Source organism: Oncorhynchus clarkii, chromosome 9, assembly GCF_045791955.1.
Source record: "Oncorhynchus clarkii lewisi isolate Uvic-CL-2024 chromosome 9, UVic_Ocla_1.0, whole genome shotgun sequence".
NCBI lineage: Eukaryota > Metazoa > Chordata > Actinopteri > Salmoniformes > Salmonidae > Oncorhynchus > Oncorhynchus clarkii.
Window position 1 is genome coordinate 41,968,737 of NC_092155.1, and position 24,127 is coordinate 41,992,863.

The 24,127-nt window shown below is 44.6% G+C and overlaps 2 protein-coding genes across 8 annotated transcripts; one reads left to right on the forward strand and one right to left on the reverse strand.

Moving 5' to 3' along the window:
* The first annotated feature begins 45 nt into the window (after positions 1-45).
* Positions 46-23,854, forward strand: LOC139416330 (v-myb avian myeloblastosis viral oncogene homolog-like 2a). Of its 7 annotated transcripts, XM_071164842.1 has the most exons (9): positions 14,373-14,910; positions 15,415-15,584; positions 16,062-16,167; positions 16,374-16,445; positions 16,616-16,708; positions 16,813-17,033; positions 19,595-19,715; positions 19,958-20,011; positions 20,247-23,854. In XM_071164842.1, exons 3-9 carry the CDS (start codon positions 16,063-16,065, stop codon positions 22,140-22,142), a joined length of 2,562 nt encoding a protein of 853 aa, XP_071020943.1. In that variant the 5' UTR covers positions 14,373-14,910; positions 15,415-15,584; position 16,062; the 3' UTR covers positions 22,143-23,854. The 7 variants fall into 7 exon arrangements, with proteins under 7 accessions (XP_071020945.1, XP_071020941.1, XP_071020942.1 ...); XM_071164844.1 differs by lacking the exons at positions 14,373-14,910; positions 15,415-15,584 and adding an exon at positions 46-125; XM_071164840.1 differs by lacking the exon at positions 15,415-15,584 and having other exon boundaries at positions 14,230-14,549.
* LOC139417551 (cation channel sperm-associated auxiliary subunit delta-like) lies at positions 93-8,609 on the reverse strand. Its single transcript, XM_071166792.1, has 6 exons — positions 8,524-8,609; positions 1,731-1,779; positions 1,519-1,593; positions 1,076-1,218; positions 601-794; positions 93-106 (listed from the first exon to the last, which is right to left on the reverse strand). Exons 2-6 carry the CDS (start codon positions 1,761-1,763, stop codon positions 93-95), a joined length of 459 nt encoding a protein of 152 aa, XP_071022893.1. The 5' UTR covers positions 1,764-1,779; positions 8,524-8,609.
* Positions 23,855-24,127: the final 273 nt, after the last annotated feature.

Sequence of the window (24,127 nt, forward strand, 5' to 3'; positions counted from 1 at the left end):
AGGACCACAAAGATGGCCCGGGAAGATGCCCAGTGCCACACCAGATGGCAGAGGGCGAGGAAGGAATGCCCCGTGCACACTGAATGTAGTGGTCAGCGTATAGTAGCTGCAGAAACACAGAGACAGTGAATATCATTATAAATATTACAATATCAAAAACAATCCAGTTTTAATGTTTACTATAGAATATGGCATATAAATAGTGTACTAACTATGAACATTTATGTCTTACTCCACTTGATAGGAAAATATTCCACTACCGTATTCAACCTTCAGTTGATGTATTACAGAGTACAGCCTGGTAACTAAGTGCGCTCATAAAAATAAAAATAAGGCCAGGTTCAAAGCAAGCAGAGGGATGAATGTATGAGATATTAATGAGGACAAGGACGATGTATCGGCATTTTATAAGTTGAATTCGTTGAATATCCAAATCAAACGTGGGAAATTAGGAAAGATCCTCCCTCGGGATGCAGGCTATATGACTCTGCTTACAGTGCATGGGGGCCTCTAGTCTACAGTGCTGTGTCGACAAATTCCTATCGGCCATTATTGATTGGTGATAAAGTAAGAATTCAACTGTGTTGCTATAGAAGGTACATATATTCCTGGTCTGGGCTGTGTTGGGGTTTGGTTTATTTTGCTGCTGGCTCAGCAGAGAGGTCCAGTTCTTGGGCTGGGAGACACACTTGGCCTCCTGGCCCGACTGATGGTACTGGTAGTTATGCATGCCGTTCACCTCAAACATCACAAAGTCGCCACTCGCCTGCTCCACAAGCTCATTACCGTTCCAGCTGCAATGGAACAGGGCGGGTTTGATGTTGGCTCAGGATCAAAAACAGAGCAGCCATGTTTACCTGCTCTAGAAAATGCTGTGTGGTGGGTTGGCTCTGGCGCTGTTGCTCTGTGACGGAGTGCCATGCTTGTTCTAATGGTCTTTGTGTGTGTGCCATGTAGTTATATCAAGGGTCTGTCTGAACTCCACTTCACACAGAGATGACAGGTTTTCTTACACTGAACGATGTACAGTGAGTGTATTTTGAGGTCAGAGAAAAGGGTTGCCAGGGTTACTCACAGCTCCATGGAGGGTCTCCAGGGGGTATCGTGGTAGACCAGCAGGGGGCAGAAGTAGTCTGTAATGCTGTAGTGGGAGATATGCAGGTCACTGGAGGCAGAGCTAGGCCGGAACAGAACCTCCTCCACTAAGAACACATACTTCTTAGTGGAGGAGGGGAAGGTGGTGGAAGAGGAGGATAATGAATGAAATACTAGTCGTTATAACTGCACATGAAATGACAAAAATATATATTAACAGCAATAACTTTATAACTCTGTATTAGCTTTCTTTGTGGAAGCCTTATGTTCCGCGAATGAAAAAAAAAACACTTTGGCATCACAAGCATTTTTGTTGTTGTTGTATAGAACAGATCAAATGTTTATTTAACATTTCTATCAAGCGTGACAGTCTAGAATCTAACTTCCATCAGTGCTCTGTAACAACCTCACCGCACAACCTACTTGAGGATGACGTAAGAGAAGTTGTCCTGAAGCTGCTCTCGAGTGAACGTGCCCTTTGTGCAAGTGGTTATGTTCCTGTGGCAAAAAAAAAGCCAACTAAAAGGACAGAAAGAACCAATACGTTTGAACACTTAGCTCTTACAGTAGTATCGTTCAGAAATGTTTTGAACGTTTTGAAAATAGGAAATACAGCGTGAGGAATTATCCCTCACCTCAACATTCCGGCATGCTTTCCAGGAGGGCATCCAGTGAATGAGCTTTCTAAAAACGGGAAAAAGTGAACACAATAGTATGTAACTCCACACTGGAGGGAGGTAGCTTGTCCCCATGGGGTATATACAGAAAAGGCTAACACGTCCCCACGTTAACTCATACACATTATCGCGACTGTTAGAGAGCTGGGTTTCTGACCAGGGGGTTGAGGTCTTTGCAGGACACGTCCCTTCCCATCAGGTCTACTATGATGGTGGAGAGGCTTCCTTTACGTGGACTGGAACAGACCCAGAGAAAACACCATACTCTCATTTTCACCAGCTAGAACTCCTTATTGCCAATTTGTGTTCTTACCTCGGCTTGAGGGTTCAATCTGCTGCCTCCAAAAATGCCAGCTGCTTCAATTCAATTTTCTGCCATTTAGACATACATTGAGTGTACAAACCAGTAACAACAACTTCTCTTTCTGCTCTTTCTGAACACCTGCCCTTTCTGCTCTTTCTGAACACCTGCCCTTTCTGCTCTTTCTGAACACCTGCCCTTTCTGCTCTTTCTGAACACCTGCCCTTTCTGCTCTTTCTGAACACCTGCCCTTTCTGCTCTTTCTGAACACCTGCCCTTTCTGCTCTTTCTGAACACCTGCCCTTTCTGCTCTTTCTGAACAACACCTGCTCTTTCTGAACAACACCTGCTCTTTCTGAACAACACCTGCTCTTTCTGAACAACACCTGCTCTTTCTGAACAACACCTGCTCTTTCTGAACAACACCTGCTCTTTCTGAACAACACCTGCTCTTTCTGAACAACACCTGCTCTTTCTGAACAACACCTGCTCTTTCTGAACAACACCTGCTCTTTCTGAACAACACCTGCTCTTTCTGAACAACACCTGCTCAAGCTCGATGGGGCCGACAGAGACGGCAGCTTCACTTCTAGTCCTTAGGAAACTTTGCAGTATTTCGTTTTTTATATGTATTACTTCTTACATTGTTAACCCAGAAAACTTTTAAGTGTTATTACATACAGCCGGGAACAACTATTGGATATCAGATAGATGTCAACATACCAGCACAACCAGCATTACGACCAGGAATACAACTTTCCTAAAGCGGATCCTTTGTCTGCACCTCCCAGGGCATTTGAACTGATTCCAGAGGGCGACCCAAAACAACGCCGCCGGAGGAGAGGGTGCTGGAGCGGTCTTCTAGTGAGGCTTGGATACGCGCACACCACCCACCGCATCCAAGTATATTACCCGCTAATGTCCAGTCCCTAGTTAACAAAGTCGATGAAATCAGGGCAAGAGTTTCTTTCCAACGAGATATCCGGGATTGTAACATACTCTGTTTCACGGAAACATGGCTAGCTTGGGACATGCTGTCGGAGTCAGTACAGACAACAGGATTTTCAGTGCATCGCGCCGACAGGAATAAACATCTCTCCGGTAAGAAAAAGGACGGGGTGTATGTTTCATGACTAACGACTCATGGTGTAATTGTAACAACATAAAGGAACTCAAGTCCTTTTGTTCGCCTGATCTAGAATTCCTCACAATCAAATGCAGACCGTATTATCTCCCAAGAGAACTCTCCTCGGTTATTGTCACAGCTGTGTATATCCTCCCTGCAAGCGGATACCAAGACGGCCATCAAGGAACGTCTTTATGCAAACGACTTTATGCAAACTGGAAGCCATATATCCTGTGGCTGAATTTATTGTAGTTGGGGATTTTAACAAAGCTAATTTGAGGAACAAGCTCAACCATTGCTACTCTAACTTCCGTGATGTCCCCGCCCTCCTTTTGGCAAATCTGACCATGACTCCATCTTGTTGCTCCCCTCCTATAGGCAGAAACTAAAACAGGAAGCGCCCGTGCTTAGGTCTATCCAACGCTGGTCTGACCAATCGGATCCCACACTTCAAGATTGCTTCGATCACATGGACTGGGATATGTTCCGGGTAGCCTCAGAGAACAACATTGACGCATACACTGACTCGGTGAGCAAGTTTATAAGGAAGTGTATAGGATGTTGTACCCACTGTGACTATTAAAACCATCCCTAACCAGAAACCGTAGATTGATGGCAGCATTCACTCAAATCTGAAAGCTCGTACCACTGCATTGAATCATGGCAAGGAAACTGGGAATATGGTCTACAAACAGTGTAGTTATTCCCTCTGTAAGGCAATCAAACAAGCAAAGTGTCACTACAGAGACAAAGTGGAGTCGCAATTCAACGGCTCAAACACGAGACGTATGTGGCAGGATCTACAGACAATCACGGATTGCAAAAAGAATACCAGCCCCGTCGCGGACATCGACGTCTTGCTTCCAGACAAATGAAACAACTTCTTTGCACGCTTTGAGGACAATACAGTGCCACCAACACGGCCCGCTACCAAAGACTGTGGGCTCTCCTTCTCCGTGGCCGATGTGAGTAAAACATTTAAACGTGTTAACCCTCGCAAGGCTGCCGGCCCAGACGACATACCTAGCTTCGTCCTCAGAGCATGCGCAGGCCAGCTGGCTGGTGTGTTTACGGACATATTCAATCAATCCCTATCCCAGTCTGCTCTCCTCACATGCTTCAAGATGGCCACAAGATGGCAACATTGTTCCTGTTCCCAAGAAAGCCAAGGTAACTGAATGACTATGTAAATGACTATTGTCCCGTAGAACTCACTTATGTCATCATGAAGTGCTTTGAGAGACTAGTCAAGGATCATATCACCACCCTACCTGTCACACTAGACCAGTGGTTCCCAAACTTTTTATAGTCCCGTACCCCTTCAAACATTCATCTCCAGCTGCATACCCCCTCTAGCACCAGGGTGAGCGCACTCTCAAATGTTGTTTTTTGCCATCATTGTAAGCCTGCCACACACACACTAGACGATACATTTATTAAACATAAGAATGAGTTTTTGTCACAACCCGGCTTGTGGGAAGTGACAAAGAGCTCTTATAGGACCAGGGCACAAATAATAATATTATAATAATCAATCATTTTGCTCTTTATTAAGCCATCTTACATTTAAGACTTTATTTGTTTATCGAAAATTGTGAATAACTCACCACAGGTTAATGAGAAGGGTGTGCTTGAAAGGATGCACATAACTCTGCAATGTTGGGTTGTATTGGAGAGAGTCTCGGTCTTAAATCATTTTTCACACACAGTTTGTGCCTGTATTTAGTTTTCCTGCTAGTGAGGGCCGAGAATCCACTCTCACATATCCACTCTCACATAGGTCCGTGGTTGCAAAGGGCATCAGTGTCTTAACAGCACGATTTGCCAAGGCAGGATACTCTGAGCGCAGCCTAATCCAGAAATCTGGCAGTGGCTTCTGATTAAATAAAATTTTCACAGAACCACATGTTGCAATTTCAATAAGGCTCTCTTGTTCAGATATCAGTAAGTGAACTGGAGGCAAGGTATGAAAGGGATAACGAATTCAGTTGTTTGTGTCCTCCGTTTTGGGAAAGTACCTGCGTAATTGCGCACCCAGCTCACTCAGGTACTTCGCTATATCACATTTGACATTGTCCGTGAGCTTTAGTTAATTTGCACACAAAAAATCATACAATGATGGAAAGACGTGTGTATTGTCCATGTTAATGCAGACAGAAAATAGCTTCTTAATCATAGCCTCAATTTTGTCCCGCACTTTGAATATAGTTGCAAAGAGTCCCTGTAATTCTAGATTCAGATCATTCGGCGAGAAAAAACATCACTCAGATAGGCCCGTCGTGTGAGAAACTCGTCATCATGCAAGCAGTCAGACAAGTGAAAATGATGGTGAGTAAAGAAAACTTTAAGCTCGTATCTCAATTTTAAAAAACGTGTCAATACTTTGCCCCTTAATACCCAGCGCACATCTGTATGTTGTAAAAGTGTTACATGGTCGCTGCCCATATCATTGCATAGTGCAGAAAATACACAAGAGTTCAGGGGCCTTGCTTTAACAAGTTAACCATTTTCACTGTAGTGTCCAAAACGCCTTTCAAGCTGTCAGGCATTCCTTTGGCAGCAAGAGCCTCTCGGTGGATGCTGCAGTGTACCCAAGTGGCATTGGGAGCAACTGCTTGCACACGCGTTACTACTCTACTATGTCTCCCTGTCATGGCTTTTGCGCCATCAGTACAGATACCAAACCATCCTGACCACCAAAGTCCATTTGATGTCACAAAGCTGTCCAGTACTTTAAAAATATCCTCTCCTGTTGTCCTGGTTTCCAGTGGTTTGCAGAAGAGGATGTCTTCCTTAATTGACCCCCCCATAAACGTAACGGACATATAACAGGAGCTGTGCCACTCCCGCCACGCTTGTTGACTCATCCAGCTGTAACGCATAGAATTCACTGGCTTGTATGCAAAGCAGTAATTGTTTCAAAACATCTCCTGCCATATCACTGATGCATTGTGAAACAGTGTTTGATGAAGTCATTGTCTGTACAGTTTTTGGCCTTTCCTCCAGCATTGTCCCAGCCATATCCGCGGAAGCAGGAATAATTAAGTTCTCCACAATAGTATGGGGCTTGCCTGTCCTAGCCACTCGGTAGCTGACCATATAAGACTCTTCTAGCCCTCCTTCTTATTAATGGTATCTGTTGCTTTTATACATGTCTTACTACTCGAAAGTCATCTTAATTCTTGCTCAAAAAACTCTGGTGGCTTATTTTTCAAATTGGCATGTTTTGTTTCTAAATGTCTGCGCAAGAGTGAAGGTTTCATCGAGTTGTGAGATAGTATTTTTGCACATATAACACACTGTGGCTGCAGAAAGGCACTACTCCCAATGTAAGTGAACCCCAAATCAATGTAGTTCTCATCATATTTGCGTCTCTTCGATGGTCCAACGTCCCTGTCTGTTGTTCGGTGCTTTCCTGGGTAAAGGGGCAGTAGCTCTTCGGCTGCATCAGATTCACAACTGTCAGTGTCCATGCTAGCTGGGCTAACAACAAATGTAGAATTCCTGATGCTAGCATTGGATGTGTTCGTGGAAGCAGAACAACTTGTGTTGTCGACAGTACTACCAGTGGAACTGGTATGTGTCTCTATGCCTTACTTTTTTTAACCATTGATACATTTTTGAGCAAACGGAATGAGCAGCAGCTACGTTTGGCTACATATGGACCGTTAGTGTAATTCCCACGAGAGAGTAACGGATAATGTGATTGGATGTTAATTATTTGACTAGGCTACCTGTATTTGACATTGTGTTGCTATTTCTCTGAACACTACATGTTTTGATTTTATTTTTGGCAGTGAAACGAGGCACCTCAGGTGAGAAAAAAAACCTCACCCAAATGTATAGCCCCGTTGGAAAATATAAAGGGACTATTTGAAAATGTGAAGATTTAAAAAAATGTTTTTTTTAATGTGAATCACATTTTTATTTGGCGTACCCCCAACGGCATTGCGCGTACCCCTGGGGGTACCCCAGTTTGGGAATACCTGCCCTAGACCCACTTCAATTTGCTTACCACCCCAATAGGTCAACAGACGATGCAATCGCCATCATACTGCCCTATCCCATCTGGACAAGATGAATACCTATGTAAGAATGCTGTTAATTGACTCCAGCTCAGCATTCTACACCATAGTACCCTCCAAACTCATCATTAAGCTTGAGTCCCTAGGTCTTGACCCCGCCCTGTGCAACTGGGTCCTGGACTTCCTGAAGGGCTGCCCCCAGGTGGTGAAGGTAGGAAACAACATCTCCACTCCGCTGATCCTTAACACTGGGGCCCCACAAGGGTGCGTTCTCAGCCCCCTCCTGTACTCCCTGTTCACCCACGACTGCGTGGCCATGCACGGCTCCAACTCAATCATCAAGTTTGCAGATGACACAACAGTGGTAGGCTTGATTACCAACAATGACGAGACAGTCTTCAGGGAGGAGGTGAGGGCCCTCGAAGTGTGGTGTCAGGAAAATAACCTCGCATTCAATGTCAGCAAAACAAAAGAGATGATTGTGGACTTCAGGAAACAGCAAAGGGAGCACCCCTTATCCACATCGACGGGACAGCAGTGGAGAAGGTGGAACGTTTTAAGTTCCTCTGTGTACATATCACCGACAAACTGAAATTGTCCATGCACACAGATAGTGTGGTGAAGAAGGCGCAACAGTGCCTCTTCAACCTCAGGAGGCTGAAGAAATGTGGCTTACTAACGTTTACAGGTACACAACTGAGAGCATCCTGTCGGGCTGTATCAATGCCTGGTACGGCAACAGCACCGCAGGGCTCTCCAGAGGGTGGTGCGGCCTGCACAACGCATCACCGGGGGCAAACTACCTGCCCTTCAGGACGCCTACAACACCCGATGTTACAGGAAGACAAAAAATATAATCAAGGACAATAACCTCCCTGGCCACTGCCTGTTCACCCCGCTTCCATCCAGAAGGCGAGGTCAGTACAGGTGCATCAATGCTGGGACAGAGAGATTGAAAAACAACTTATATCTCAAGGCCATCAAATTGTTGAACAGCCACCACTAGCACAGAGAGGCAGCTGCCTACCTACAAACTTGATATCATTGACCACTTTAATAAATGGAACACTAGACACTTTCATAATGCCACTTTAACATTTTTTTTTTTACATATCTCGCATTACTTATCTCATATGTATATACTGCATACTGTATCCTTCACTATCTATTCTTTACTATCTATTGCATCTCAGCCGCTCTGTCACTGCTCATCCATATATTTTATATTTATATATTCTCATCCCATTCCTTTACTCGATTGTGTGTATTAGGTTTTGTTGTGGAATTGTTAGATATTACCTATTCGATACTGCTGCACTTTATGAACCTTCACAGGGGGGCGAATGTGCAGAGAGGTGGACGTTGCTGGCCATGCCGATGTAGAAAAACTCCCCTGCAAACATGCTGTGGAACTGCTCCACCTGGTGCGGGAAGAGAAACACCGCTACATCTCAAATGACACCTTACTCTCTGTTGACTGTTGGAGAATGGGATGTCATTATAAGATTTTAGACTTGGAGAATGTGATGCTTCACCTTCACTTACTGGACAGGACTGGACAGGACTGGACAGGTGGTGTGGCATGTGTTAGCCTTGTGGTCAAACGTCCACCCCTCTGAGCAGAAGGTCCTCCCGGGCTTGGATCAGCATCAGTTTCTCCTTGGACACGTCAGCGACAGATGCAAACTGAAACAGGCAGGCGGACACAAGACAGTACAAAACATTATAATACAGGACAGGACAGCTCTGTTACTGACAGTACATTTATTTACCCAGTCAGGTCCCTAGACATCATTCTGTATAATAATACATGTGTAACACACAGGTCTTACAGTGTATATTTATGACAACACTTGCCAGGGCTGAGGACATCTCATTATCACCGAAGGGATTTCAGAACTGGCAGTTGAAGCAGTTGCAATTGAGCTGCACAATATGAAAGCAGTTGCACAATATTTCTGGGGGTGGCAGCTAGCCTACCGGTTAGAAAAGCAGGCTAGCAACCAGGTTACAAGTTCAAATCTTAGATGGGAAAATCCTCCTAGATAGATTGCTTGCTGTTAAGTGCACATCAGCAAGGCACTTAATTGCTCCAGCTGCACTGCGGCTGACCCATTGCTTCCAGCCGTTTGTGTGTGTGTGTGTGTGTCTTGGGGGGGTTGGGTTGAGAGCAGAAATACACATTTACATACTCTGCAAGCTTGGAGAAACAGGAAAAAGTCTTCCCACACTTCCAGTCAGATGCAAATGTATTTTAATTATTGCTGAGCTTTCTGAGTCTTATTCCTGTTTCTCCAGTTTTGCCTTTTGCCTCTAGCACCTTCACAAATCAGCTTTGGGTGTGCAGTAGATTCTGCCTTTTACATACTCTGCAAGTTTTAAAAAAAGTGAATCTTATTTTAATATGTAAATGACATGTTAATGACATACTGTATGTTTAGTATGTAAAATCAGCAACAAAAAAAAGAAACGTCCTCTCACTGTGAACTGTGTAAATTTTCAGCAAACTTGACATGTGTAAATATTTGTATGAACATAACAAGATTCAACAACTGAGACATAAACTGAACAAGTTCCACAGACATGTGACCAACAGAAATGGAATAATGTGTCCCTGAACAAAGGTGAAAATTGCATTCTCTTCTCCCATCACGTACACTGGCACAATCACAACACCTGAAAACCAAAATTGGCACTAAGTTATGTCAGAACTGTGAGACGAAAGGATATTCTTTGGTCACCCGCTGTTATTCTTTAAATAGACTAATAACACAAAGAGAATCCAGCATCCGGCTGAGCCGCCTCATGCATGGGGACCCTTTAGTTGCTGATTGTGTAGTATCATGTTTGGGTGAGTAGAGCAACATGTGTGGAGGACAGATTAGGTGGCCTCTCGTGCCTGCTAGCTAGATCACATGGATGCTGGACGGCAGGTCTCGCGTGGGTTGCTCTTCTTTCTGCAGAGAGTGACTTGCGGAAATGTTCCAGAAACAAAACTGCATGCCTGTGACTGTTTGGTGACTTCAGGCAGGACCATGGTCAATCGCTCACTTTCGGCTGTTCATTATGATAGCCACAATGCTTGACACAGTGGGCATGTTGAATAACCCTCTGATAAATTCCTGTGAAATGAGATTGAGAGTTGGTTTAGGGTGTTGATTACTTTTTTTAAGCTTAGACCTGAGGGACTATGGAATATGACCTTGAATGCTTTTGCAAAAGTTTGATTGCTTCTGTTAACTTCAAAGAAGAACTTTGAGGTGACATTGACTGACAGAATATCAAAGCCCATCGTTGCCTTGGGGGCCATGTAGAACTGCTGGTCCTCAAGAGCAGGTTTCCGGGTCTCCCGGGTGGCGCAGTGGTTAAGGGCGCTGTACTGCAACGCCAGCTGTGCCATCAGAGTCCCTGGGTTCATGCCCAGGCTCTGTTGTAACCGGCCGCGACGCACAATTGGCCTAGCGTTGTCCGGGTTAGGGAGGGATTGGTCGGTAGGGATCTCCTTGTCTCATCGCGCACCAGCGACTCCTGTGGCGGGCCGGGCGCAGTGCGCGCTAATCAAGGTTGCCAGGTGCACGGTGTTTCCTCCGACACATTGGTGCGGCTGGCTTCCGGGTTGGATGCGCGCTGTGTTAAGAAGCAGTACGGCTGGTTGGGTTGTGTATCGGAGGACGCATGACATTCAACCTTCGTCTCTCCCGAGCCCGTACGGGAGTTGTAGCAATGAGACAAGATAGTAGCTACTACAACAATTGGATACCACAAAATTGGGGAGAAAAAGGGGTACAAAAATAAATAAATACATTTAAAAAAAGAGCAGGTTTCCAAACTTGGTCCTGGGGTCCCCCCTGGGTGCACATTTAGGTTTTTGCAGGACCGAGTTTGGAAAACCCTGCTCAGGAGTTTTTTTTTGTCAACAGGAAGTGTGTTCTGCTGTACAATCTGGGATTGTACAGCAGAACACACTTCCTGTTGACAAAAAAAAACTATGCACAACACATCACATAGCCATTTCCAGCAGTCTGGAAACATAGGAGCAACAATGGCTCAGCTGCGAAGTGGTAGGCCACACAAGCTCACAGAACGGGACCACCGAGTTTTGAAGAGCGTAGCGAAAAAATCGTCTGTCCTCAGTTGCAACACTCACTACCAAGTTCCAAACTGCCTCTGGAAGCAAAGTCAGCACAAAAACTGTTCGTCAGGAGCGTCCTAAAATGGGTTTCCATAGCCGAGCAGCCGCACAGAAGCCTAAGATTACCATGCGCAAATCCAAGCGTCGGCTGGAGTGGTGTACAGTTCACCGCCATTGGACTCTGGAGTAGTGGAAACGCGTTCTCTGGAGTGATGAATCACGCTTCACCATCTGGCAGTTTGACGGACGAATCTGGGTTTGGCGGATGCCAGGAGAGCACTACCTGTCCGAATGCATAGTGCCAACTGTAATGTTTGGTGGAGGAGGAATAATGGTCTGTGGCTATTTTTCAGGGTTCAGGATAGGCCCCTTAGTTCCAGTGAAGGGAAATCTTAACACTACAGCATACAATGAAATTCTAGACGTTTCTGTGCTTCCAACTTTGTGGCAACAGTTTGGGGAAGGCCCATTCTTGTTTCAGCATGACAATGCCCCCATGCACAAAGCCAGGTCCATACAGAAATTGTTTGTCAAGATCAGCGTGGAAGAATTTGACTAGCCTGCACAGAGCCCTGACCTCAACCCCATCAAACACCTTTGGGATGAATTGGAACGCTGACTGCGAGCCAGGCCTAATCACCCGACATCATTGCCCGACCTCACTAATGCTCTTGTGGCAGAATGGAAGCAAGTCCCCGAAGCAATGTTCCAACATCTAGTGGAAAGCCTTCCCAGAAGAGTGGAGGCTGTTATAGCAGCAAAGGGTGGACCAACTCCATATTAATGCCCATGATTTTGGAATGATATGTTCAACGATCAGGTGTCCACATACTTTTTGTCATGTAGTGTATGTGTTTGATGAGAGCAGAGATTTAGCTGTGTAGTTTAACATGCCTGTCTTTGCTAAAGCAGCACTGTGGATATAGTAGACACAGTGGATTTTACTCCTGAAACAAGAGATATGTGATGATCACTGCTGGACAATGGCTTTGGTGAGCAGAAAGTAAACGATAGGAAGGCATTAGGAAAACATAGCAATTTTTTTGCTTCATAAAAAAAACTACAACTTGGTATTTGAGGTGCATGAACATGGTTATATGCTCCAAATCCTGAGCAGGAGTCCATGTCCCTTCACTTTTTAAATTTTTTATTTAACCTTTATTTAACTAGGCAAATCATTTAAGAACAAATTCTTATTTACAATGACACTTAGAGAGTGTAAGTACAACATCCTGTCAATCACAATTGCAAAGTTGTCCAACACAAAAGCTGCAGAACTCACTGAAGTTCCTACAAACATGAGAAATGGTTATGCATTTCAATACACATTAATAAGGCATGACAATGTCATTAATAGGCATCTGGAGTACAGTCAAATACAGGTTATACATTTCATATCAATCCCACTTGTCATTATTCTTCAAAGGATGTGGTAGCCTACATTTAATTTGTTGGAGGTAGCTAAAGATGCTATTGGAAAGTGGGAGTGCAATCTTGCTGTATAATCCTGACTTGAACAAATTATAGAGATGAAGTACACATTTTGGGTTGAGGAGAATTCTGCAGACTTTATGTAAATCTGTGTACAGCAGGCCTTTGTCTAGGTTGTTTTGTCTAGGTGGTATACAGCTATGTGACTTTTTATCAGCAGGTTAGGAGAACTTATGCAGCAGGTTAAGATAATTAACGAGGCAGGTATGGAGAATTAGGTTAAGGTTAGGAAAAGGGTTAGGGTTGGCTAATATCCTCTCTTAAGGCTGCTACGAAAAGTAACTTCCGGTCGTAGCTGTACTTCATCTAGTAAAACCCACCCCTTCGTAGTGGAGTGGAGTGGTTGATTCCTCAAAGAATGTCCTAGTAATGAGGATCCACTTCCTGTCATTAGAAATAATCAAACGAGGCGGAAACATTCTCTAGAGCGAGCCACTGTGCTGCAAGATTGGTAGAAGTTGCAAAATTTTTCACCCCATGTACAAGGCCAGACAAGTGTCACAGTGACTCCATTATTTAACTAGGCAAGTCAGTTGAGAACAAATTCTTATTTTCAATGATAGCCTACCGCAGACAACACTGGGCCAATTGTGCACTGCCCAATCACAGCCGGGTGTGATGCTGTTGGCAGTGGCTTTCGAAAACAAATCTGAACCATGGATGACAGTCTCTCCTTGTCCCATAAATTACTTTCTGGGTAAATGACACTGCGTCTGAAAAAGTGAAGATATCCTTTAACTATAGAAACTTGTAATATTGTCTGACTAATTAAGTTAGCTGACATTTGATATAGAGTCTTCATAAAGAACATCAAAAGTTAAGTGTTTGTACTTTGAGTTCTTAATTTGTTAGGCCTTTTGGTTCAAGGTGCAACACAAGATTTATTATTGAATTACCTTTACTCTAGTTAGGTATTTTATCAATTCAAATTATAAAATTACACATTGGCTTCACAATCAATTTGAGATACTTTCGGATGATTTGGACATGATGCGCAAAAAATGCTAATATTGTTCCCATGACTTGAATGGAATGTGTGCCCCAAATTCTAAAATGTTAGCATTTAGAAACAGTGCCAGGGAAACTAAACTAAAGCATGGATTGAAGTCATACCTTGTCCATAGAAAGCTTACAGGGTAAGGAAACCAATATGCCATTTTGTAATTTGGGTGAACTATCCCTTTAAGCATGTTTATTCATGATCTCTTACCTAGCTTGATGAGTGTCTGGTGACATTGTTTGCTGTTCTAAAAAGAACTAGTTAGAAGGGCCTGTGTCATGTTAAAACTGCGTAGAAATTCAGGAAATTAGCTTTAGGAGGGGGGGGGGGGGTTGACCCTCTGCTTTTCGGTATTATATAACGTTACGAGTGCAACAAATGCATTGTTTCCAGAGAGCGTTGATGGTCTTGAACGTACCCTTCTTCCTTACCCCTGTTCCCGGGCAAAACAAATCTGCTAATAAAAAAACGCTAGGCGCGAGATAAGAAATTGAAACGCATGAGTCTGGTTGATTCGTTTTCCACAGTTTAGCTACTCTATTTGCAAAGTATTGTAACTTATTAAAGTTGTTTGTTACGGTTAGAGTCCCGCGTCGGTTGAACAGACGGATCTGTGAGGCAAGGCCGCAACAGTTGGGGTTTTGGGGAGGTTTGCTGGATCCTCCTAGAAGCTGGGGGGGAAATGTCCGGTTGGCCGCGCGGGTAAGCCAATGCAATGGGTTTATACCGTTTATCTTATTCAGTAGTGAAAAGGAGCCATGTGCATCAACTTATTCCACCAGAACCTGGAACTGTGACTGTAGACCAGAGAGCGAAAATGCCTTGGTAAATTGTGACGTTATACTTCCAGTGGTCTTCGTGTGCAATTTGGTTGTGATCCCGGAAGCTAGCTCGCTAGCTAACGTTGACTGTTCAGTAACAGTTAAACAGCCCGTTTAGAAAGCCGTTGTTATCGCGGCCAGCAGTCGGCTAGTAGTTGTTTGCTAGCAGACTGGACACGTTCGCTAACGTTACCGGCATCTTCACTACCAGTTGCAGTCAAGAATACGTTTTTTTCTGTCATGTAAGAATGTAACAATTTGCTAATCACAGTTTTAGTTACCCACTTTTAAGTAGCACGGTGCATATTGTGGCATTGATTGGTGAAGATATTACTAAATGTATTTGCCTAAATGAAAGGTTGTATCGCTCGCAGCAGTAACATGCAGTTTGTTGATTAGCTAGCTAACCAACGTTACGTTGTTTCCAAGACTGGTGGGGTGGGCCTCGTGAATTTGTTACATTCATTGTATGTGAAGACCAGCTTGTTACAATGTTGCCAGTTTGAAGCACATGTATTGGAATTGTATACTTCATGTTGCCACTTTTTGTTGCAATCCACAGACGCGCATGAGGTACTAGGGCTGCGGTACTGTAGTTTGTTCGATTTTTATTTTATTTTTTGAGTCGAAATAGCTTTGTTAAAGGGTGCACTTTTAACGATAGGGACCGAGTTACTTTTCACTTTTGGAGCGTTGTAATAAGTAGGACAATTTATGTTATAATCAGCTGGCCTGCATTTGTTTAGCGGAAAACCAGGCGTTACAACCATGTGTGGTGATCATTTTGTCCCAACCGACTGAGAGATACCACAAGTGGAAGGCTCGTTTCGTTGACAGGCTCAGGCTGAATTTCGGCGCTGTACCAACCGTCATTGGGTACAGCACCGTATGGGACATCACCAAGTGTAAGAGACAGGTAATATTAGCGTTCTAAATGGCCAAACTGGCTTATCAACCTTGTGGTAGAGAGGATACTGTCATAATAAGTCAAGACTTCTCGAACAGCTCAAGTGAACAGTGCTCACATGTAATAGGTTCAGGTCAATAAAGCTGCTGGTATGAGTAGACTAAGTGATGGCAGCTGTGTAGGAACTTTGTAATTGAGGGGCACATCCATGCCTCACACAAACATCAAATTCCATAAAATCCAGGTGTGCCAGGGTTTTATGCCTGCCTCTGTTCTCTTCTTGGCCGTGTTCCCCTGCTCAGACGTTCTAATGCGTCAACCAATGGTTGCTTGCCACGTTATCGATTGTTGTCGGGCACCAGATTTAAATAACATAGATTAAGTAAAAATCGACCTATCCTGGCGTTGTAAGATCTGGCATGCGTCAGGAACGCCTGGGCAGAGGAACGTGCCCCGTCTCATAGTTTTCTACCTGTTTATTTGCAGCATGCAGAGTGAAGATGGAGATGAAATGCTGTGTGTTGACACAGACTCTGATGTGGCGGAGCAGCGGGAGAGTTATAAAGTTAAAGTGAAATGGACGCATGAGGAGGTGAGTGATTGATCTGGACTGAACTCTGGGCCTTGTGTCATAACTAAGATGGCCTCTTTTACTTGTATACTGTCCTCTGTAACCTTAACACTAACCAGAAGCTCTCAGCCCTGACCTAAACGTGCTATGAAGGAAGAAGAGAATAATTGCTGCTCTAAGTAGTGTAGTGGTATGTTCTCTAAGTTGTTTCTCTCTTGTTCTTGCAGGATGAGAATCTAAAGATCCTGGTGCACAACTTTGGAAATAGTGACTGGACAACTATCGCCAGCTTCCTGCCAGTGAGTGTTGGGGACAGATTTTGGGATAGATATAGCACAGGCTATATATATATATATATATGGCAGAATTGTAGAAGAGAATTCTAGTCCTATTTTTTTCTATTAGGCAGGCTCTTATTAATAGTATCAATCCTGTCTGTGAAAACCTTACAAAAGTAGATTTCTTATAGGGACGCACAGAGTATCAATGTATGCACCGCTATATGAAGGCTCTAGATCCAGATTTAATCAAGGGGACTTGGACCAAGGAGGAGGACGACAAGGTGAGCAATGAAAAACAAATGCCATTATACAGACATATATAGATAGATTATTGTCCTTAGAAAGTGAAGGATACATAATCTCTCATCATTGTTCCTCTCTGTAGGTCATTGAGTTGGTGAGTAAATATGGGACCAAGCAGTGGGCGATGGTGGCCAGGCACCTGAAGGGTCGCCAGGGGAAGCAGTGCAGGGAGCGATGGCACAACCACCTCAACCCGGACGTGAAGAAGTCCTCGTGGACCCCAGATGAGGACCTGATCATCTACAAAGCCCACTGTGTCCTTGGGAACCGCTGGGCGGAGATCGCCAAGCTTCTACCTGGAAGGTAACTGACCACAGCAAGGTTCCACATTAACTTTTTTTCTCACCGGGCCTGGCCAGACCAGTTGACCCAGAATCTCCTGTCCCAAACAAAATTTCTACTGGCCTGGACCTGGGGTAGTTTAAATGCATTTGAGTAATGCAGGGCCCATAGATTAGAGTGCTGTCTCTCTGTTATTCAACTACAAATAGGCAACATTTTAACATGTGTTAAAAGCTGCGTAATATAAATTGTTAATGCAAATGTTTGCTTTATTCTTTGAAGCTGAGATCTACTGTGCCGTCGGAAAGTATTCAGACCCCTTGACTTTTTCCACATTTTGTTACATTTACAGGCTTATTCTAAAATGGATTAAATAAATAAAAATCATCAGCAATCTACACAGAATACCACATAATGACAAAGCAAAATGTTTTTAAAAAAAAGTATTCAGACCCTTTGCTATTAGACTCGAAATTGAGCTCAGGTGCATCCTGTTTCCAGTGATCATCCTTGAGATGTTTCTACAACTTATTTTGAGTCCACCTGTGGTAAATTTAATTGATTTGATATGATTTGGAAAGGCACACACCTGTATATGTCAGGTCCCACAGTTGACAGTGCATGTCAGAGCAAAAACCTAGCCATGAGGTCGAAGGAATTATCCGTAGAACTCCGAGACAGGATTGTGTCGAGGCATAGATCTGGGGAAGGGTACCAAAAAATGTCTGCATCATTGAAGGCCTCCATCATTCTTAAATGGAAGAAGTTTGGAATCACCAACTCTTCCTGGAGCTGGCTGGCCGCCCGGGCCAAACTGAGCAATCGGGGGAGATGACCAAGAACCAGATGGTCTCTCTGACAGGGCTCCAGAGTTCCTCTGTGGAGATGAGAGAACCTTCCAGAAGGACAACCATCTCTGCAGCACTCCACCAATCAGGCCTTTATGGTAGAGGGGCCAGACCGAAGCCACTTCTCAGTAAAAGGCACATGACAGCCAACTTGGAGTTGGCAAAAAGGCACCCAAAGAACTCAGACCATGAGAATCAAGATTCTCTGGTCTGATGAAAGCAAGATTGAACTATTTGGCCTGAATGCCAAGCGCCACGTCTGGAGGAAACCTGGCACCATCCCTACGGTGAAGCATGGTGGTGGCAGCATAATGATTTTGGGATGTTTTTCAGCGGCAGGGACTGGTAGGCTGAGAGAGATCCTTGATGAAAACCTGCTCCAGAGCGCTCAGGACCTCAGACTGGGGTGAAGGTTCACCTTCCAACAGGACAACAACCCTAAGCACACAGCCAAGACAAACCAGGAGAGGCTTCTGGGACAAGTCTCTGAATGTCCTTGAGTGGCCCAGCCAGAGTCCGGACATGAACCCGATCGAACATCTCTGGAAAGACCTGAAAATAGCTGTGCAGCGACGCTCCCCATCCAACCTGACAGAGCTTGAGAGGATCTGCAGGGAAGAATGGGAGAAACACCCCAAATACAGATGTGCCAGGCTTGTAGGGTCATACCCAAGAAGACTTGATGCTGTAATCGCTGCCAAAAGTGCTTAAAAAAAACAGAGTAAAGAGTCTGAATACTTATGTAAATATGATATTTCATTATTTATTTTGAATAAATTAGCAAAATGTAGCTGTTTTTGCTTTGTTATTAATGGGTATTGTGTGTCGATTGAGTGGGGGGATCAATTTTAGACCTAATACTTTCCCGAAGGCACTGTACATTAGGGAAAAGGTGCCACTGTCTTCCTATGTTGGGAAACAATATAAGTATAAACTAACACTGCATAGCCTCAAAATATGGTTAAAACTATAATTTTCATATCATGGATGATCAGTCCTTGCATCCATACCTCTGTCTTGAGTGGTTACATTTCTCCAGGCCCATCCCTCAGCTTTTTACCAACTCTGAGACGGGGTGTCCGCTTTGTCATTTTTTTTCAATTAAAGATTCTAGCTTTAAGATGCCGTTGCCCCTTTAAGAACTGTTTTTTGCTCTGCACAGCTAGCGTTTGAACACATCAACTCACTTCGCTAGAAAATTACCCGCAAGTTGTTTCTGAATGTAAGTCACTCTTATTATTATTATTATAACCCAAATCTACAACATGTAGTTAATCATTTTTGCTAAGTCTAGTAATATTTACGAGTTATTCGTGCTTTGATTTCAAGAAGTTGTTGTGGCTCTTGGTGGTGCTCGATTGAACGGCTAATCATATTGCTCCAATAATGCCGTGCTGAATGCGATGCCGGCCATATTAGTTTTCAATGGAAGACCAGAGCAGAGCAGCGCCCGGAAATCTCGAACTGAAACACGCTGAAAAGTTTTGGGCCTGATTGAGCCAGTGACTGTGAGAGATCTCCTGGCCCAGACATGTGCCACTGGCCTGGGTGACATTGTTAATCATAATTTATGTGGAACCCTGCCAAATGCTACGAAACACCGGTCGCATTCAGATCCTAACACGATTTTATTATTCAAACAATGACATCTCCAATTTACTATTCAATTTGAATAGAAAGTCATAGTGTAGTTTTGCTCTCCAGGAATGACACACCGCTTTTCTACCTCCGTAGGACGGACAATGCTGTGAAAAACCACTGGAACTCAACCATCAAACGTAAAGCTGAGATGGGAGCATATGTTATGGATGATGACGGGAGCCCGCTACCACCCACTTCTCTGGAGCAGGGCGAGGTCGGCCCTTTGTATTCTTCACATACTAACAAGCACTATGTTTCACCTAACCCACCACCTACTACTCTGTTACAGGGCGAGGTCAGCCCTTTGTATTCCTCAAATACAAACGGTCACCCTGTCACTTCCAACACTTTTAGCTATTTGAATTTACTTGAACAACAAACAAAAAAAATAGGTATATGCTGTTAGTTGTAAACAAGGTAAATTGCGTTTGTTTGCTAACTTATCTTGGCTTACAGGTAGATTTTCGTTGTGACGTTGTTTTGGACACGGAGCCTGAACCTCCAGAAGTGGTAAGAACGCCATATCCTTGACTCTTTCTCTGTTTGCGCATTACTCACCTATGTCTGTGGGAGGCCAAACAGCAGTGAGGTGTAATGTGTTCTGTTATCCTCCAACCAGGCATAATGGTTGTCACTAACCGAATTAAGCCTTTTGAGCATTTTCTTTTTTTTTTCTTAATTTTTCTCCACAGTATAAATCTTGAAACGTTCAATCCTTTTCACCCATTCTCTTTGTTCTCTATAGATGAGGCAGTATAGAGAGGCTATAGACCCCATGCTAAAAATTAGGCCAAAAAAGGACTCTCACCCAGTCAGGTCAAAGACAGTGGTGTTCCCGCCTGTCTTAGCCAAGAGGGACTCCAACAGCCCCTGCTCTAGCTCCGGTCCTAGCAGCGTCCCCACTCTCCACCAGTCTCGCCAGAAGAGCATCACAGAGGCCGTATTGCGGATGATAGCGGAGGACATGCTGCCCCTCAGCTTCGTGGAGGGCTCAGGCTTCAGGAGCTTCATGTCTGTGATCGGCCCCCAATATCAGAGGCTGTCCCAGCGTGCCGTGGGCCTCCGGCTGTACGACGACGTGGAGAAGGCAATCAAGCCCCATCTGATCCGCGACCTGAAGACCTGCTTGGCTGCCAGCGCGGGCGATGCCGTTGTCCACGCCACCCTGGACCTCTGGGCCAGCCCCTACGCCGACCCTGTTGTCGCCGTGCAGTTGCACTTCCTGGATGATGACTGGCACATCCACCGGCCCACCGTGGCCTTTCGCCACATCGGCCACAAGAACATGAATGTGGCCATGGCCCGGGAGCTGGAAGCTGTGCTGCTGAGCTACGGCCTGTTCCCCAACAATCTGGGTTACATCATCACCAACGAGGCCAAGCACACCATCGCTGCCTACGACCTCTTTTGCGACTATAGGATCATGTGCTCGTCTCAGAGGGGCGACCCGGACGAGGAGGAGATGCTAGCCTTCCTGGGTGACAAGATGCCCACGGAGGACTTCTCAGAGATCCAGTTTGGCACGCGCGTGGGCTGCGTCGCCAACATGCTGCAGCTGGTGATCAAAGAGGCTCTAAAGAACTCTCGCGTGGTGGAGAACCTGCTGTCTCAGGTGCACAACGTGGTGGCCTTCTTCCGCCGCAGCGCCTACTGGAACGAGGTGCTGCTGAAGGAGTGTGGCCTGTCATTGGCCCCCTCACCCGGCAGCTGCCGCTGGAATTCCACCTTTGTGTCGATGCGGCGGATGGTACAGGAGGCGGTGTGGGGCTCAGTCATGACCCTGCTTGCCCAGGCCCGCATTGAGACCAAGGACTCGTCCAGCTCCCCGCCCATGGTGAGGGCCAAGCGGGAGCAGGTGGTGGACATCATCGGCCTGCTGGAGCCCTTTGAGGAGGCCATCCAGGTGCTTCAGAGCGATGCCGTCACCTTCTCCCTCATCATCCCCTCCCTGATCGGCCTGGACAAGACCCTGGAGACCCGCTCCACCAACTACAGCCACTTCTCCAAGGGGCTCCGCTCCGGCCTGCAAACACACTTCCAGCCCCTCTTCCTGCAGAGGGACCTGATCCTGGTCACGGTTCTGGACCCCCGCATTAAGCTCCAGCCCTTCGATGACGTGAAGCAGGAGGGGGACACCGCCTCCCTGGCCGCCCCCTCCAAGTTCCAGGTCCAAATGCTGGTCAAGTCGTTGGTCAGCGACATGGATTCCTGGAACCCAGTGAAGCAAGAGGAGAGTGAAGAGATCCAGGAGGACTCTGAGGCCTCCAGCTCTAACAGTGGCAGCGGCAACCTCAAGCGCAAGTCCATCTTCAGTTTCCTCCAGCCTGCGGCCAAGAGCATGAAGCTGTCTGAGCTGGACCAGTACTTGTCAGAGCCTGTGCTGGATGGGGACGGCTCCACCCAGGTTTTCTGGAGAGACGCCTCACGGTTTCCCCAGCTGCAGAGAGCGGCCAGGAAGCTGCTGGCTGTGCCTGCCACCTCAGGCGGCTTTGATCGACTCTTCCCCATGGCGTCCTGCATCGTCAGGGCCAAGAGGAGCCGGCTGCCCCCTCACACCACCGAGAGGCTGCTGATCTACAGGGAGTCCCTGAGGGCGAAAGACGGGAGGTCCAATTTCAATGGCGCCACTAAACCGTCATAGACATGCTGAACACAGTGCCTGCTACTGCCCTATATATCTCATTATCAGTCCTGTGTGTGCAGGGTCTCTTACCCTAATCTGTTACTCGATTGTCATCCAAGTTTACATGATTGAACAATGAGCCGGGACAAAACCCTGCACACCAAGGATTGAGCTTTGAGGGCTGAGTGATGTCATGTCAACAAATGTAACACAACAGAAATAATACCTCTAAATAATGTTATTTTTGTAATTATGAAGTTAATACATTTTAGATATGTAAAACATTTGGAAAGAACATGTTTGGTACACCTTGTAATGGACAATATGGTAAGATGGCCAATTATCTTTGAGTGTATCCTGGAAACTTTTCTTTACTTTTTGTGTTTGGAGTTTGAATCTGCAAACAGATATCGGAAATGAAATCTTCTACATAAGCATTCTTTTCATTACCTACTGTAGTTTTTTCTTTAAAGGGGCAATCAGCAGTTGCTACAGCTGTTTTTGGACTTATCATTAATTTATATGTACCCATTGATTCATGAAGAATATAACTTAGAAATGCCTCATGAGCTTAACTCAACTGCCATACCCTATCAGAACCTGAAATATAAGTTTGTTTTACTCTAAAACTATATTATATTTTGATATCATGGATGGTCAGTCCTTGCATCCAATGGCTCTGTCTATGAATTTGAGAGTGGTTACTTTTCTCTAGCCCCATCCCTCAGTTTTTTACTGAAACAGGGATGGTGAGGACGCTTTGTTATTGTTTCTGCTGCCGATTGCCGCTTTAAGGATCAAGTAGCATACAGGGAACCTGTGTTATACAGTGACAATTGAGGTCATTGAATGGTGAGTGGTTTTTTTCTGATTTGTTTGGTCAAACACAACTTTCAATCAATGAACATTGTTTGCATATATTACTGTAAACAGGTCTTCATCTTGTTGACATATTTCACCAATAGAAAGTGCACTTTTCTCTACCTCTTCATATCTCTACAACTTTGAGGTTTCAGTTGCTTTTCACTGTGAACTCTTGCTTGGGGACTAATCGCATAGCAAGTAGTGCTAGAATAGTAGATTGATATACTGCTTTTCTTTTGAAGCTGCACAAATGTTAATTTGTATCGGCTTGGAATGAGTGATCATTTCTAAGTGTACTTATTTAAATAAAACAGTTCCTTAAGATATTCATTTGAATTTGAATGTACAGTAGGGGCAGTTTTTGTTAACTAATGATGAGTAATGACAGAGTAAGATGCCTTTATACTGTATGCAACTGAGTCGAGCAGTTAAGTGGTTTCCTTGCCCAAGCCTATAGTATTGGCAGTATTTCCCCTCCCTGAGATTGTCTGGAAATGTCACTATTTCATTCTTTATTCTTATTAATTTTGTGAATAAATAATTTTCTCATTTTCTAAGACTAAAATGTGTCAGGATATCCACACAACTGTAATTTCTCCATGTATTTATTCTATTTGCTTGAAACTAACAATGCGTTGAATGTATGCAATTTACTCCAATCATGTAATGTCATGGATTTCGATTTTTTAATTTTTTATTGGGCTTATTTTGGGGTAGATTGTGTTAAACAAATGCACCCCCCTCGATGTTTCATGAACTACTGGTAATTCATATAGTACTGTGTCCAATTTCCCTTTCTCTCACAAAACAACTGTCTTTGGTTGGGCTGAAATGTATGGAAAATAAAGACATTCAATTGTATTGTATTTTTTATTTCAGTTTCAGGTTCTCATTTTTGTTTTGTCTGCATAATAATTATGTACAAATCCCTACTGAAGAATACACATCTAAAGGTTGTATCCACATAGAGTACGCTATTATTGACAGCAGGTTACTATAAACCTCTAGAGGGCAGTCAATCGCAGGCGCGCTCTGAACGTTCCTGGGGGTAGAAGCCAGAGAGGAAGAGGCGAAGCGAGAGGTTTTACTCGACAAAATCTGTCCAAAATATGCCCTTGCGTTTATATGGCCTTATTTTG

Coding starts and splice junctions, on each gene's coding strand:
- LOC139417551 (XM_071166792.1), bottom strand. CDS start 1,763: ATGCCCTCCTGGAAAGCATGCCGGAATGTTGAG. Junction 1,219..1,518: donor TTCTCTTACGTCATCCTCAA/GTAGGTTGTGCG, acceptor TCCTCCACTAAG/AAGTATGTGTTCTTAGTGGA. Junction 795..1,075: donor TGGAGACCCTCCATGGAGCT/GTGAGTAACCCT, acceptor GTTCCATTGCAG/CTGGAACGGTAATGAGCTTG.
- LOC139416330 (XM_071164840.1), top strand. CDS start 14,530: ATGTCCGGTTGGCCGCGCGG. Junction 14,550..16,061: donor ATGTCCGGTTGGCCGCGCGG/GTAAGCCAATGC, acceptor GTTTATTTGCAG/CATGCAGAGTGAAGATGGAG. Junction 19,716..19,957: donor CTTCTCTGGAGCAGGGCGAG/GTCGGCCCTTTG, acceptor CTTGGCTTACAG/GTAGATTTTCGTTGTGACGT.